General features: G+C 41.1%; 1 protein-coding gene across 1 annotated transcript in view; it reads left to right on the top strand.

Annotated features, from left to right (window-relative positions):
* Positions 1–17,653, top strand: part of CRYBG1 (crystallin beta-gamma domain containing 1) — a 187,396-nt gene that overhangs the window by 153,269 nt on the left and 16,474 nt on the right. Inside the window, exons 9-13 of the mRNA XM_049654077.1 lie at positions 4,719–4,845; positions 8,787–8,822; positions 9,823–9,977; positions 10,652–10,778; positions 10,868–11,013. Coding sequence (XP_049510034.1) covers positions 4,719–4,845; positions 8,787–8,822; positions 9,823–9,977; positions 10,652–10,778; positions 10,868–11,013 — 591 coding nt within the window. The remainder of the gene's footprint in view (positions 1–4,718; positions 4,846–8,786; positions 8,823–9,822; positions 9,978–10,651; positions 10,779–10,867; positions 11,014–17,653) is intronic.

A 17,653-nucleotide genomic window follows, 5' to 3' on the forward strand; every position in this document is an offset into this window, starting at 1 on the left:
TACCTGAGCTCATTTTGCTTCTGTTGGTGCACTGGTCCCCTGAACTGACGTAAGAGAAGTGTTTCCTTAGATTCCGTTGGGAGATTTATCCCAGAACCTATTTACTGTGGGTTAAACTCTTCTACACCTACACAAAATAAGGGTTTTGCTTGCCAAATTCTTACCTGGAAAATTGAATAATTTCTAAAATCTTCTTTCAGATTCTGTTGAGTAGAATTTGTTTTTAAACCTTTGTTTTAATACCTGGCTAATGCTAGTACCCATCCTCCCAGAGGTGAGGGTATATCTTCTTGGCAGGGGGTACATTTCTTTTGAGGGGGTATAGTCCTAATAAAGAATTTTGGAACTTTATCAGGAGCATAAAGAGCATGTATTCCACAATGCTCTTTGTTTCCTTGTTTAACTAAGGAAGACTGGCTTTAGTCATTTCCTCAAATTTAGGATTAATTTTTAGCATAACTGGCACTAAAATGCTGCTGTTCTGAACTCAAGAGACAGTTTTTAACGGCCAGATATTCTTTGATGAATTTTATTATGAAATATTTGCTATATACAGAAGAAGATATATATGTGTGAATTATGAAGCCTAGTAATAAGACCGATCCCTGTGTGCCTACCACCGACCTAGCATGGTGTCCACTCACCGTCCCCAGCCCTGGTCCCATCCGCCTGACTCCTCCATACATGTAACCTCGCTCTGGAATTTTGCGTTTTTCTCATACCCTCATTTTACAGTTTTACCCTATAGTATCAGTCCCTGCAGTATTTAGGTCTGCTGTCGTAGGAAATATGCCACAATCTGGTTTCGTCTCTGAGCGTTTCCTCAAATCATTTGACTTGTTGCTGTATTGCCTGAGTTTTCTGCATAGTAGGGGTTGGGTCTAGAGGTATGGTCACATGCGGATTCGGAAAGGGTCCTTCACAAAGGTGGTGCCACATCTGCCTGTTACCTCACAAAAGGAGGCGGTGCTACCCAGCTTCCCATTAACGATGCTGAGTTTGTTTGTCTGGTTAGGTTGGTGCCTCCTACAACTCTCGACTGTAAAGGGACCTTTTTCCCTTTGAGAGCCATAGCTCACCCTCTTTAGAAAAATCTCAAATTCGGCACATTCGTGTTTAATCTTTTGAGTTTCCAGTTGGTTTCTGTAAATAGCCAACGTTCATGTGTAGCCATGTCTGGAGATAAGACTTAGGATCTGGATGGAAATACTGTTTTTTGGCTTAAGGATGAGTGAACAAGCCAGTGCCTGGGTGGCTCAGTCGATTAAGCATCCAATTCTTGATTTCCGGTCAGGTCATGACCTCACAGTTCAGGGGATCAAGCCCTGTGTTGGGCTCCACGCTGAGCATGGAGCCTGCTTAAGATTTTCTCTCTCTCTCTCTCTCTCTCTCTCTCTCTCTCTCTCTCTCTCAAAATAAATAAACTTAAAAAAAAAAAAAAGGTGAGCAAGAGAAGACCAATTTTTTTAATTGTTAAAATTTTCTAATGTTTATTTATTTTTGAGAGAGACAGAGACAGTGTGAGCAGGGGAGGGGCAGAAAGAGAGGGGGACACAGACTCTGAAACAGGCTCCAGGCTGTGAGCTGTCAGCACAGAGCCCAACACGGAACTCAAACCCATGAACTGGGAGATCATGACCTGAGCCAAAGTTGGATGTTCAACCAGCTGAGCCACCCAGGTGCCCTGAGAAGACCTATTTTTTCTTGTGTGGCTAAAGGGTATTTTTTTAAAGGGTATTTCTAAAAGAATAATTACATGTTTTTAATCAATATATACATAGTCATTGTAAACATACAAATGGATATTGTTGACATAATAACATTTATGGTTTTTTAAAAAGCTCCTACTTTATAGTTATACTCCTTGTTCATAATGTAGGTAAAAGCTCATTACCTAAGTACATGGGAAAACAAGAGTGCCTTTAGAAACTGAAATAACACTGACACTGCCTGAAGATAGTTTCCCCCTCTCCCGATGGCCTCATGAATAACATATCTTGTTGGAATAGAATTTAGGAAAAATGAATCATGCTCTGTGTATGAGTTTTCAGATTTCAGAGTCTGCCCAAAATTCGTAAGTGTGGGTTTAAGTTTCTTAACAGGCCCTTCGTGCTCACTGAGGAAGTCTTTTCAAGTGTATCAGTTTGTGTTCAGTTTTTTTTTTTTCTTACAAATTCCCCTTTACCCAAAATTACCTTCCTTCTATACATATTCTGTAACTAAATCACATGCTTCAAGAAAAGTGAAATGTTTAGTATCAGATGAATAAAACCCCTCACTCCAACTACAGAAGGAAAGGCTTCGTGATAGGGTACTGTGGTCAGCAGTATTTCAGGATCTCACCATCACTTGTTTGTGAGCCATCCATGGAGTTTACAGAAAATTCCACCATTCAGTCGGGAGGAGTCATTAGCCTAATAGCAACATTTCTGATGAACCACCATTATTTAGTTAGGGCGTGAAATCAGTGTGTGGTGTGCATGTGTGAGGTTTGAGCTCTAAAAAATATGTAATGCATCCTTACCTGTCATGCTTCAAATGTAGGGAGCTGTAAAGGACCCCAGTCTTAGCCTCTGCTTTCTTATGGGTTAGGGTCCTTGCAGTGCTAATTTTTTAAAAGATAAGCCTTTTTTCCTCTTAATTTTTTATTGATGTGTATGTAACAAGATTTGTACCAAAAAATGCACAATAAATCATAAGTGTATAACCTGAGTGAATTTTCAAAGTATAAACATCATGTAGATCAAGAAATAGAACCAGTATTTGTGGATTTCTAGAACATACCCCCAGTATAACTACCATCCTGACTTCTAACAATGTGGATTAGTTTTCATCCCCACACATACACCACTCAGTCTGTCAACGTGTGTGTGTGTGTGTGTGTGTGTGTGTGTGTGTGTGTGTGTGTGTGTATTGACTGGTCTTCAGTAGGATTTTGATTGTAAATCCCTGTATGATTAGTGAGTCTAGAGAAGTTACTGATTTATCCAAGGGAATCTTTAACAAAACCCGTCATCTAAAATGTGCCTTGGGCCAGAAGAAAGCAAAGAGGGTGAATGAGGCCCATTTTGCTGGTAAAAGATTTTATTTGCAGCCATTTTCTCCTTGGTATGGTGTTCTGGGGTACCTGGAATACCCCAGCTAGGACTCTTTTAGTGAGACTAATAAAGATTAGGAGAGGATAAGTGGTCACCAAGAGTTCTGTATTTGTGTATAAAGGGGGCGTATTAATAACTCTCTTAGGTAAAAGTCACTTCTCTACTATCTCATCTTCCCAGAACCTCCCAGGGACTAGGAAAGTGTTAAGACTGCACAGCCTTTAGGGGCAGTGCTAACAGGCATGGTTTTCTGGTTTCCTGGTTTCCTGGTTTCTAGCACATTAGGGGAGGGTGGGGCTGCTTCTTCCCTGACCCAGCAGAAGTGACAGCTGACAAGCCTGATAAGAGGGTGTGGTATTGACAAGCCATAAAAATCAGATTCAAGAACTCAAAAAGCTTTTGGGCCTGGGAACAAGCAGGCTTACAGACCTTCAAAGCCCCCAGGGTACCACCGTGCACTGTCCTGCTCACAGTGATGATCCTGAGTCCTTGTAAAACACATGAATTATGTGCACTTTCTGGAATGAGAAAAATTGCTACCAAAAAATGACTAGGAGCCTGGCTTGGATCAGCCCTGCATCTGATACTTGCAGCTGTGTGGCCCTGGACAGTTTACTTCACCTCTTCTGTAAAATGGGGACAGGAGTGTTCCTCCATCACGGCATTGTTGTGCGGATTGGATGATATTCCAGGTGGCATTTCTTGCAAGCTCTAGGTAGATGTTACCTGTTGTTAGTTTTGGGTACTGTGACAAATGAGTAGGTGGGACATCCGATTCTTTGGTTACAAATGAGACGTTGCCTTTTATTTTATATTTTTTATTTTAAGTGTTTTATTTATTTTTTTAGACAGAATGAGTGGGAGAGGGGTAGAGAGAGAGAGGGAGACAGAATCCGAAGTAGGCTCCAGGCTCTGAGCTGTCAGCACACAGCCCGATGCGGGGCTCGAACCCACAAACCCTGAGATCATGCCCTGAGCCGAAGTCGGACACTCACCCGACTGAGCCACCCAGGCGCCCTGAGATGTTGCCTTTTATTTTTTTTTTTAAATTTTTTTTTCAACGTTTTTTATTTATTTTTGGGACAGAGAGAGACAGAGCATGAACGGGGGAGGGGCAGAGAGAGAGGGAGACACAGAATCAGAAACAGGCTCCAAGCTCCGAGCCATCAGCCCAGAGCCTGACGCGGGGCTCGAACTCACAGACCGCGAGATCGTGACCTGGCTGAAGTCGAACACTTAACCGACTGCGCCACCCAGGCGCCCCGAGATGTTGCCTTTTAAAACAAAGCTTGGGATTCCTATGTTGGGCCCCTCTAAATACATACAGTGTTACAAAATCACTACTTTTATTACTTGAAGTGATATAGATCTGCACTGAAGCAATTCATAATATAAATTAAAATAAGTGGACAAAACCACCAGGAGACCAGTAAAAGATCAAGGACAGGCGCATGTAATGGCATACTCCTCCTTGAATCTAACGTTGCTCTCATATCTGAGTGGAACTGTACATGGTCTGGATATACATCGTCCTGTTCTTTTCCCTTCTTCTCGGTGGGGTCCTGTGTGCCACTGAAACAAATGACAAGTCCTCTCTTTTCCTCCTTGATACTTGCTTAGGTGGCTGATTTATGAAGACCCTGGATTTCAGGGTGTGCCTTTTATCCTGGAACCTGGCGAGTACCCCGACTTATCCTTCTGGGATACAGAAGAAGCATACATTGGATCCATGCGGCCTCTGAAAATGGTAAAAATCTAACAAAATGTTCTTGGAGTCCGTGATTTTTTTGTCAGCCTGACATTGATGGTTCACAGGCTGTGACTTTGAAGCAATAAACAGACTTTTAAAAACACAAATCTATAGTAGAGGGAACCTATTGCTTGATAGAAATAATAGAAAGGATAACCTGCTGGTCGCTGTAGATGAAAAAAAATGTGGCTAAGCCCATGTTCTTTGCCTTCAAGGCATTCTCAGCCGTGCAGAGCCGCGGGTGTGTGTACAAGGCTTCAGCCCAGGGTAGGTTTCAGAAGTGAAGAAAATGTAGGATCAAACGTTTGTGGAAAAACAGGAAGGACAGATGAAGTCCAACTTGTGGGTGATGTGACAGAGAAGGGGGATAATTAGCACTTTGTGCTAAATCAAGTTGGCTCTTAACAACCAAGCAGGACGGTGTCCAATGGAGATGTCAGAGGATGCTCTGCGTGAGCCAGGGTGGAACTGGGGGAGGCCAGGGCATGTTGGGGACCACCCCCATTGTAGCCACCAGAGGCTAGGCTGGGTGGCAGCTTTGGGGGCCCTGGGGCTGGATGTCTGAACGTTGTCCTCCCAAGCATCTGCCTTAGAAAGGAGCCTGTGCTTCCTCCGGCCTCCCCCTGTATTTGTCTTGTTCTTTTGGTCTCTTCGGCTAGACTCTAAGCCTTGGGAGGATCCAGGCTGCACCTGTCTTGTCCCCACGCTGAGCACGGTGTGTGCTCATCGGCAGTAGGCACTCCCCAACTACCCATAGGAGTGAGGCTCTCGTTAAGAACAAGGTTTTGAAGCTGCAGTTTGCAGCTGTCTTGAGTCAGTTTGAAACAAATTAGGAAGCCAATGAAGATCATTTTTATGTTAATTTTACCCCTCCTGCCGAAACCTGTGGTTTAATTACCTCATGTTTGTTGGTCTCCACACAAAACTCATTTGAATTATAGATGCTTTTACATTATAAATGATTTGTTTGTAAAATTCACTTTCAAAGAACAAAGTTTAGTTTCGTGAAGATATGAAAGAATTGTCCCAGGCTTTGAAGGCTGTTTTAAATAATTTACAAAACTGTGAAGTTTATGGAATTAGAAAGAGATACTTTTGAAGAGGGTGCTTACGGTATTTCCCCCTCCCCCCTTATCCACAGGGGATACTTTCCAAGACCCCTGGTGGATGCCTGAAACCTTGGATAGTACCAGACCCTATATAAACTATGTCTTTTTCCTATGTATATATGATAAAGTTTAACTTGTAAATTATAATTTATATGATTTATACATATAATTTATAATATAAATATAAATTATAATTTGTAAATTAGGCACAGTAACTAATTTAACTAATATTAACAGTAACTAATAATAAAGTAGAACAAGTATAATAATCTACTGCAACAAAGGTTATGTGAGTGTGGTCTCTCTCTCAAAATATCTTATTGTACTATGATCGCCCTTCTGGTGACAAGGCACAATGAGGCATTGCCTGTGTGATGAATGAGATGAAGTGAGATGAGTGACATAGGTGGCACTGTGACACAGTATGTCAGGAGGAGGATCATTGTCGTAGATCCTGGGTCTGGAGTTCTTTCTTGTACAGCAAGAAAGCAGAACACAGGATTAAAAATGCAAGAGAGGCTAATGTCTGGGAGAAGACAAGAGCCCTGAGTGTGGGTCCTTACTCCATTTTTATTAGGATCAGAAGGCTTACAAACATGGTGATGGACGTGCACAAAGAAACAATGAAATCGTGAACATTAACTCATGGGCTGGAGGGAAAGGGGGTTTGAAGATATGCCGTGTTGGGGGTTTGGGTCAATACCAAACAAAATCCTGGCCGTGGTTGGGCAGAAGGTTGTTGACAGCACTGTGAGGCCCCACCTCTGTTTACCTAAACTGGCCTAAGGGACCAGAAAGACAGAACCTGCTACCTCAGGGTCAACAAGGCGCCTTTCTTTTGCTAATTAGCTCCTCTCAGGGCGACTTCACCCCACAGCAGTCTATAGCCCTATTTACCTGTTTACCTAATTTGGTCCTGCCTTCCTGTAAAGCAGCTTTCTGCTATTGTACTAAGTTAGGGGGCATTTCCATTCTGAATACCTAATCTTGTTTACCTCATCTTGGATGTTTTCATCCTGAGATTTCCTATTCCTATACCTTTGTCCTATACTGGGGGCTTTTGCCCCGTTTACCTAATCTTGTGTACTCAAACTTGGGTGTGTTCATCCTATGGCTTTCTAATTCTTTATGCCTTGTTAACCCATCAGTGCACGCTCAGGGAATTCCTAAGCTTATTCCCCACAGATCATCTGCTTCTAAAACCTCGATTGACAGCGGGTAACTGTGCAAAGTGAAAATGCAGATAACGAGGGACTATTTACTGCACTAGGTTCTTTAAGCTCTGGTTTGGTGATAAAATCAGCAACATTTCCTTAAAATTACAGTTCGTTTGGTGCATTTGAGCATCTTTCGCTGCACTTTCAAAAAAGCTGTCCTAGGGGCACCTGGGTGGTCAGTCGATTAAGTGTCTGACTTGGACTCAGGTCATGATCTCATGGTTTGTGAGTTCAAGCCATGCATTGGGCTCTGTACTGACAGTGCAGGATCCCTGCTTGGGATTCATTCATTCATATTCTGTCTCTCTGTCTCTCTTGCATTCTGTGCCCCTCCACCACTCTCTTTCAAAATAAATAAAAACTTAAAAAATAAATGCAAAAAAAGCTGTTCTATATTCATGGAAAATATTCTCCTGACTTTCCCGCTGCTGATTTTAACCCCTACCCTGTTTGTTATTTCTGTGTAATACCTTTTCCTGTGGCTTATTTTTAGTGAGTTTTTGGTTACTTACAACAACTGTTTATTATAAAAGTATAACAACTCCCCTCAGACCCGTCCTTTGGGCTATTTTAAATTCTATCTGCAGTTCACCTAATTATTTCAAGAGGCCTGCAGAGCCTGTTGTGAACTTGTGTGAACTCAACAGTTTTGTAAGCCATGGGTTGCAAAATCAAACGCCTCCAGGGGCCAGGCAGCAACTAGACATGAGTGAGGGTGGCTGGGAGTTGAGCTGAGTTGAGTGGTAGAGACAGACAAACCAGGCTCAAGTCCTGGCTAGAGGAAAAGCCCAGTGGAGAATTAGTAAGTGCACAAGGTGAGGGTTGCTGCCTGTGAGAATTTGCGTCCAGACATGTCAGGTCTTAGGACTGCTTTTTTTTTTTTTTTTTTTTCATTTTCCAAGATTCTTGATCTTTATTTTATTTATTTTTTTAACTTTCTAAAAATGTTTTATTTATTTTCGAGAGAGAGACAGAGTGTAAGCGGGGGAGGGGCAGAGAGCAAGGGAGACACAGAATCCAAAGCAGGCTCCAGGCTCTGAACTGTTAGCACAGAGCCCAATGCAGGGCTTGAACCCACAAACTGAGATCATGACCTGAGCCGAAGTCAGATGCTCGACTGACTGAGCCACCCAGGTGCCCTGATCTTTTTTTGTTTGTTTGTTTGTTTGTTTATTTATTTTGAGAAAAGGGAGAGAATCCCAAGCGGGGGCCCAATCTCACAAACTGTGAGACCTTGACCTGAGCTGAAATCAGGAGTCAGATGCTTTAGCCAACCAAACCACCCAGGCGCCCCAGGACTGCTTTTTAAGAGAAATGAGAAATATCTATTTTTATGAGACATTTTCTGAATTACAAACAAACAAACACAGCTTATTAGTATAACAAAAACATAACCTAACTCACAAATTCAGCTTATAGACCACCTCTGCTCTACACTGTCTTCCTCATTCTTCATCTGCATGGTTGGTGACATCAGAACTGTCGCAACAAAAATTAAACCAGATGCACTCACACCGGGAGGTTCCATGGCTTACCATAAACTACCATGGGTAATATATGGTAATCTATCAATGAAAAACCGGTTTTCTTACTGTATTATTTTTCTTTTCAGGGTGGACGTAAAGTCGAATTCCCTACAGATCCAAAGGTAAAAATATATGTATTTTACATTTTATTCCCATTCCATCTCTATGAAGGTGATGCTTGTGTGGTTTTACACATCCGCCTCCATAAACATAACTGCAGCTAAAGGAAGTTGTCCCAGCTTACATGCCGTCCCTCAGCCTAGAGCACTTACACTGGCTAACAGTACGTGTAGCCATGGCTTAAAAGGTTGATTGTTGTGTTAAGTTTATAATTTGTGTTTGTGTTTACTAGTTGTGGGGCCTGCTGCAGCTTGCCAGTTACTCAGGAATAAACTTTGTTTTCAAGACAAGTTCTCCCCTTCTGCTACTCTAACATGCTCTTTCTGCTATTTCTACTTTGCACATTTATGACACATTTATATTTCTTGTTTTTTTTTTTTCTAAGTAGCCTCCATGCCCACTGTGGGGCTTGAACTCATGATCTTGAGATCAGATGTCGCATGCTGTACAGACTGAGTCAGCCAGGCACCCCTGTTTCATTTTTAAAGCAACGTGGGATCCTTGGTTCCTTAGTTTGGCCTAAGCGAAATTCTAAATATCAGTTCTAGACATTGAACAAAAACCAATTTTTTAGGCCAATTATTTATTAACTGTCTTTTGAACCTTGTCTTTGGGCTGCACCACATCAGGATAAAAATTTAGGGCTGTCTGGGTGGCTCAGTCAGTTAAATGTTTGACTTCAGCTCAGATCATGATCTCCTGGTTGATGAGTTCAAGTTCCACGTGGGCTCTGTGCTGACAGCTCAGAGACTGGAGCCTGCTTTGGATGCTATGTCTCCCTCTCTCTGCCAGTCCCCTGCTCATGCTCTGTCTCTCTCTTTCAAAAATAAATAAACATTAAAAACATAGTTTTAAAATTACAAGATACTGTTATTTAGTTTAAAAAATATGATCAGAACATTTTGTGTTCTAGGGCTTAGTGATATTAAATGACTGAACGTTCAGTTTAGCTGTTGAAACCTTTAACCTTTATTATACTTACCGGTATATCTTCTATTATAGGTAGTTATTTATGAAAAGCCTTTCTTTGAAGGAAAATGTATGGAACTAGAAACAGAGATGTGCAGGTTTATGGCGGAAGCAGGTGAAACAGAAGGAACAACCGATGACAGTTTGCCATTTATGTCAGTGGGGTCGATGAAGGTTCTGAGAGGAATGTAAGTAGATGGGAGTAACCTGAGGAGTTTCTTTTTTATCGTTTTAGTGAGTAATATACATGCTCCACCCCCAACCATTACAGATAGTGTGGTAGAGTGAACTTCAGACATGTTCTTCTCAGTCCACTCTGACCTGGAGTTGACACAGTAGATCGAGGTGGTGGTTTGGGGTCAGTCAGCTGAACGAGGCTGATAAATTGGCCCAGATTGATCAAATCTACATCTTATTAATATTATTCTCCAAACTGTTGAACTGTTAGTTTGCTTTCTATTTTTTATGATATTTTGCAGTTTATGTATCTTACATATTTCCCTTAGAAGTGTATACTTAAAAGTCTTGTACATAGCCAAAAATATATAATATTTTAATTATGCTTTGATGAAAGTTTAGCCAGTTTTTTTGCTGAAGTTCTTTGGAGTCTTCTTATTAAACACACACACACACACACTCCCTACACTCCTTTACAGAACATTGATGTATGTTTCTTAGGTTATTCTTTAGGAGGCCATTCTATTAGTCACTTAAATTTTAGAGGAGAATTCCAATTGTCATAATGCATGAGTCTATGTCTAGCTTCATAACTGTTAGTATTTGTGAATGAAACTGATATATACATGGGAAAAATTTCAACACTGACGAAGATTACTGCTCCTTCATGTTTTTTCTCTTGCAGTTGGGTTGCCTATGAGAAGCCTGGATTTACAGGTCATCAGTATTTGCTCGAAGAAGGAGAGTACAAGGACTGGAAAGATTGGGGAGGTTACAATGGAGAACTTCAGTCATTACGACCTATATTAGGTGTAAGTTAAATAAAAGCTAATGGCTAATACTTGATCTTTTTTGAATATGAATGGCTAACCTTTGAATTTTGATTTTTTTTTCGTAATAGGATTTTTCAAATGCTCACATGATCATGTACAGTGAAAAAAACTTTGGATCCAAAGGTTCCAGTATTGACGTATTAGGAATTGTTGCTAACTTAAAGGAGACCGGATATGGATTGAAGACCCAGTCTATTAATGTACTGAGTGGAGTGTAAGTGAAATAACCCAACCGGGGTTTTAACCATTTTTACTTTGCGTTGTATTAAACTAATAGCGTCTCTGACAGAGACAGAGCGTCTCTGACAGAGTAGGCACTCAGGAAATAAACATATCAATGACTGAACATTAAGTCAGTCATTTAATGTGTACTGCCACAATACTTTCATAACTGCTTTTTAACATCTTTCTCATATAATCTTTTTTTATGTGTCATGTAACATTGCAGTAGACTTTTGGGTTTCAGGATAGAAATTCACCGGTCCACTTCTCTTACCATTCTGCATGGAAAGATTCCCTGGATTTCTTATGATGGGAATCAAATAAAAAATAATCTTAACACTAGAAACCTGAGGTTGGGATAAAGTCCCATTCGATTTTCCTACAGTCCTTGTAGGGGAGGAAAAATTTTATTCTACCCATCGAGATTCTTCTGTTAATTAAATTGACACAAGACAGATTAACAGGAGAAAAAAATCACCAAAGTTTAATTATATGTTCAGGGAGGCCCAATAATGAAACAGAGGCCCAAAGAAATGACCGAGGCAGGTGAGTTTTAAATATTTTAGACAGAAAGACAATACATTTGTGAGGAATTGGCAGGATAAAACTTGTTTGGGAGCTTTAATTAGTATGGAATTGTAAACAGAATTTGTCTAATGTAGTAAATTGATAAAAAGTAACAAGGTTTGTTTATAGAGTCTTCTCAGCTCTAAAGTCCCTATCTCTGGTGATGAAGGCGTGTCTCTACCTCCTGGTACAGGGAGGACACTTTTCACATGGGAGATTTGTTTATTATTATTTATTATTTATTATCTCTGCTTTCAGGGAGACAGAGGAGGGTCTGAGTGTCTTTATTGCACAGGCTTTACTTTGAAATAATACTGATTATGCCATTGTGGCAGATTTTAGGGTGGCCTGCCCTGAGCACCTATATCTACACCTGCACCGTTTCGTTCTTCACTATTATTTTGACCTAAAAATAATTGTTTCAGCATACCTGGAGTTAGCAATTGAATGCTTTATTAACGTAAGCTTTTATTGAAAGATGGTCAGAAAAGACTCTTGGGGATGCATATGACTGCATCCAAACTAAACTAAACTAAACTAAACAGCCAAACTAAATTGGTATAAGTGATAAAAATGGAATTTATTGGCCTACATAACTTAAAAGTCCTGGAAAGGGGGTATGGGTGGCTTAGTCGGTTAAGCGTCTGACTCTTGATCTCGGCTTTTGTCATGGTCTCAGGATTGTGCGATGGAGCCCTGCATTGGGCTCAGAGTGGAGCATGGAGCCTGCTTGGGATTCTCGCTCAATTTCTCTCTCTCTCTGCCCCTTCCCCACTTGTGTTCTTCCTCCTGCCCCGCTCCCCTTAAAATAAATAAACTTAAAAAAAAAAAAAAAGTCCTGGACAAGATTTTGCCTCATTCATGGCTGGATATAGGGTTTAGACACTGGCATTAGAACTTGCTCTCTGTCTCTTGACTAGGCTTTTTTTCTGTGCTGGCTTCATTTTAGGCAGACCACTTCCATCTGGTACATTAGCTACTTATTGTTCTTCCATCTCACTGTATCCAGTGGAAAGGACTTCTCTTTCCCACAAAAGCTCCAGGTTTCGGTTTGATTCTGTAGGCTTGGGACATGTGTATGTGCCTGAGCCAATCACTGTAGTCAAGGAGATGATCGTGCCTATGTTATGTGCCCAACTCTGGAGTAGTGTAGGGTCAGTCCCATAGAAGCCACTTTTATATGATCGGGGTGAGTTGTTCCCCAGGAACATCAGAAATAATGAGGACAGATACTGGATGGGCAAAACAGGTGTCTATTAAAATAAGTTATACAATTATTCTTATGATCCAGGTTGATGTCAGTTATAGTTGGGTATAAATGAGAGTATTCTTAAATAATCATATGAATTTATTTGACATTGGTTCTGTTGAAAAGGTTTGTTAGGTTTTTTGTTTTTAAATTTTATTTTAGAGCATATGCAAGCAGGTGTGAGGGACAGAGAGAGAAAGAATCTTAAGCAGGCTCCACACTCTGCATGGAGCCCGATGCGAGGCTCAATCTCACGACCCTGTGATCATGACCTGAGCCCAAACCAAGAGTTGGACACTTGACCAACTGAGCCACCCAGGCACCCTGATGTTAGGTTTTTTTACGTCATGAGTAACCTAGGCTATTTGGATCATTCTAACCTCAACCCATTTGTATTTCATGGAGCCCTCCTGTAGTGTCCCTGGATATCTGAGATGTGTGTACAATGTAATATGCTTTACTGTTAGTCATGTTCACCAAATCCTTGTGTAGGTTGCTGCTTGTGGTGCCCTCTTGATAGGGTGACATCTGGGATTTCTGGGTCTTCCTTCTTAGCAGGAAGTGCCTTCTGTGTCCTGCTCTGGAACCCTAACATCTTACCATCTGCCATAGACCAAAGGTATTAGTACGGCAGTTCTCTGAGATAATGCTGTGGTTCTACAGTATTTTAGACTGCCTTTATTTAAAGCTAATTATTTAGAAGGAAAACAGTGACCAATTCAGTCTGGACAAATAGTTGTACATTTTGGTACTCACCAGGTGTGTTGGTTCCATTAGTCAGAGTCCAGTCATGCTTCCCAGCAGAGGAAGCAACAGGAAGCTGGCTAGAATTCTCTTAGGGCATTTATGTGCACGGTACTGTTAGCACAGGTAGAATTGTACCCAGAGCCAATCTTTTTTTTTAGCCCAGTCTTTGTTTGCTTGAAATTAGATTCCTTTATAAAATGTTGCTTTTATAAGTTTCTATTTTTAGTCATTTCTAGTTGTATTTCCTGGTTTAGTTGGTTTTTTTTTTCCTTTTCTTTTTTTTTTTTTAATAGCAGTTGAGTTGTGGTCTTGGGGGAAGTTGAAGGGAGGTGTGTACACATCACCACTTCCTTTCAAATTCTGTGGTTGTGGAAGGGCTGTGTGTACCAGGGCCAGCTGCTTCCTCACAGGTCATTTAGTTGGTTATCTGACAAATATTTGTTGAGGTCTGTTATGTGCAAAGCATTATATTATGTCCTCACAGAGGTCACAGCATTTGTATAAAACAATCATTGCTACGAAAGACCTAGAGATTAAGGGCTCTGGGAGTCTACTGAGCAGAGAGAGATTAATTTCCAGTGCGGACACAGGGAAGACTTTGGCCGGAGAGGTAGCATTGCAGCTGAGCCTTGTGAGGCAGGTCGGCTGAGGTGTGCCAACATGAGGGAGGAAGACCAGCCTATTCGTTTGTAATAGTTTCAAAGAAAAATGATTGTAATGACTTTATTCTTATTAGTAAATAAGCATTTTAGTTTGGTTCTTTATTTCTCAGTATGGAACTCGAAAGCTTTTCAGAAAAACTTTTTTGAGATTCTTGTTCTGGAAGTGTCTTGCAGGAGGTTCACTCTCACATGGGTAATAAAGTCCCTGGGAGGTAAATTCATTTTTAGCTCAGAAACAGAGACCAGCCTTCAGGAAGGGATGCTCATGAATCCGACCGTTGAGGTTTTGGGAACTGCATTCCGTTTCTTACTGAAACAGAAGAAACTCCCTTTCACCGCCCTGCTGATCAGCGTCAGGTTCTACACTGTGCTCTTGTTCACATGGGGGCAACTGGGCTCGTTGTTTTGAAACTGAGAACAAAATGAAATATTTCTAGAGTCCACCTGAAAAAATTAAAACTGCTGTTGCTTTAAATTCTTTTTCCTTTTCTCTTCCATGGAAGGGCTGGTTTGCCCCACTGCCCCTACGTTCTGAGCAGGGATTCCACTTCCACGAGGCTGGGACCTGCACGTGCTTGCAGCAGCCCCCCTCCCCGCCACCCCACCAACCTCATAAACAGAGAAGTGTTGATTCATGTGTACAGAATCTGTTTAAACAAGGACAGTAAGGAATTTTCTTCGTAAGAGTCTCAAGTAGAAGTTATAGATCTACCAGAGAATCTCAGACCTGAGTTTTAGGGTTGTTTCTTTTTTTTTTTTTTTTTTTTTTTTTTTACGCTCATATGCATCAGTGATTCATCTGGGGCCGCATCTTGGAAGGAAAACAACACTACTGTCAATTCAAGTAACGTCTTAATAAGTGGTTGGTTTGTTTCAGCCTCAGTGAATTAGGCTTATGTGGTGTTGGGTGTTTGCTTACAAGTGATTTGTTTTAGTTTTATCGGGAAATAGAGCATTCACACTTGGTTAAAAAAAAAAACAAACAAAAACGTGCTGGATAAACCTACTTTCAAGGTTCACTCGGTTGTTCTTCCCCCCCTATATTTGGTCTTTCCCCACTCACAGCCCTTTCCCTTCCAAACCTTGAGGTCAGTCAATCAAGCAAAAAGGCCTTTTAACCCTCTGTTCTTTAACTTGTTACAGAGCCTGCCAGAAATACTTTTTTTGTGATACGGCTATGACCTCTTTTTTCTTTCTTTTCTTTTTTTTTTTTTTTTTAAGTCCTGGGTTTTGTGAAATAGATTTTTCTTGCCGTGCACCTACTCCTCCCCACATAGCAGAATTCCATGTTCTTGCTTGGCTTTTGCTTCTCTTCATGAGGCAAAGGCCGTGTGAGCAGAAGCCACACACTCAGGTTCCCAGGAGCCATAGAACCTCACATGATGTCAGCCCTGGGATCCTGGCCAAGCCCTCTACTTACAAATGAGAATACGAACTTTCACAAAGGTTAAGTGAGCCCTTCAAAGTTATCTGAAAGTTAATGTCCCGACCATAGCTGGAACTAGGTCTCCTAATTCCTGACCTCACCATGTTAAAGAACAGGTTTTAAAAATTGCTAATGAGGTTCTGAAATGGAGTAGTGTTTTCTGAAATATGATGGGACTGGCCTTCTAGCAGTTACTCTGTTCATTTGGGCAGAAGTGTGTGTACAGACATTAGCTGTCACAAGCTACGTAACACTGGAGATTTTTACAGTGTTCTTTTTTTCTCCTTGATTGCTGTTCATTTCCTAGTAACGACTGTATCTGAGTTTTTGTATAAAGTCAAGCCCTTTTGGTAGTAAAATCATAATCTGTCATAATTATGAAGCGTGTGGACTATTTTAAGTCTGGTGTAATGGAAGAGTAAATGAAAGGAAACTTAACAGGGCCGGTGGCAGCTTGGGTCATGAAGTGAAGAGAGCGTGGGGGGAGCCCCAGGAGACTCCATCATGGACTCAGTCATCCCTGGCCACTAACTGATTGTGTCACCTTCCCGTTCAAAACAAACACCAATAAGTAATTACGTGTGATACTTTTCCTCCTCACACGCCTAGCGTCATTTAGTTTCTGGCATATGATAAATGGCCAGTCAAGGTTTGTTGAAAGAATCAGGGAATTAACTTTTCTGTGTCTTTAGGTTTTCCTTTCTGTAAAATGGGAAAACCAGTACCTCCCTAGATTAAATAGATGTGGTCATAGATGTGGTCATAGATGTGAAAGCATTTTGGAAAGTTGTATGTATACAAGCACCTAGGTATTATTCCTTTCATCTGTGAGCAGATCAGTAGGGCAGTGAATTAACTCAGGAGGTGCAGAATTATCTGTTGAATATAATGGAATTGAAAAAATTCCCTTCAGAGACTATCTTTGGCTAGGAAGTAGCATCAATAAGTTGGTTTTGTTATCCTGGTTTAATTATCCTGAGTGTGGATCACTTGAAAGGTGACAAAAGAAAACCTCCCAAAAGAGATTTTAGTGTTTCTGAGCATCTGTTCAGTTTTGCTTACTACATAGTCATGTCACATTGGAAATCCTGTTCCAAATAAAATTTTACTTAGCTGTATTTTTTTAAAGCCTCTCTTCTGTTACCTTTTTCCACTATGCTTTATTGTGTGATAGAGACATAGTTTCTTGTACTCTTTCTGGAAAACTATTAATGTCAAAAATAAAAAGAACTCTCACTTGCTTTTTAAGAGAACTTTACAGATATTTCTTGGAAGTCCAAGTTGTTTCCTTAGAATAGGATTAGAGGGGCGCCAGGGTGGCTCAGTTGTTTGAGTGTCAGACTTTGGCTCAGGTCATGATCTCACAGTTCATGAGTTCAAGCCCTGCATCAGGCTCCACACTATCAGAGTGGAGCCTATCTGATAGTGTGGAGCCTGCTTGGGATTCCATCTCTCTCTCTCTCTGCCCCTCCCCTGCTTGCTCACTCTCTCAAAATAAATAAATAATCTTTAAAAAAAAATTTATTTTTTATTTATTTTTTATTTTTTTAACTTTTTTTTTTGACGTTTATTTATTTTTGAGACAGAGAGAGACAGAGCATATGAACAGGGGAGGGTCAGAGAAAGAGGGAGACACAGAATCAGAAGCAGGCTCCAGGCTCTACGCTGTCAGCACGGAGCCCGATGGCGGGGCTTGAACCCACAAACTGTGAGATCGTGACCCGAGCCGAAGTCAGACACTCAACTGACTGGGCCACCCAGGCGCCCCAAGACATGAGCCATATTAATAAGAAAAGATAAGAGCAGAGTGGAACTGCCATATACCAAGAGTAAGCTTGGTGTGTGGAAGGGAGATTAAGACCAGTGAGATGACGGGCACAAGGGAGGAAAAAGCAAAAGAAGAATGGAAATGAGAGAGATAAGCAACAGCCAGATAAAGCAGAGCAGGGAGTATGGATTTCATTCTAAGAGTGACTGCAAA

The sequence above is a fragment of the Panthera uncia genome (genome assembly GCF_023721935.1).
Source record: "Panthera uncia isolate 11264 chromosome B2 unlocalized genomic scaffold, Puncia_PCG_1.0 HiC_scaffold_24, whole genome shotgun sequence".
Classification (NCBI taxonomy): domain Eukaryota; kingdom Metazoa; phylum Chordata; class Mammalia; order Carnivora; family Felidae; genus Panthera; species Panthera uncia.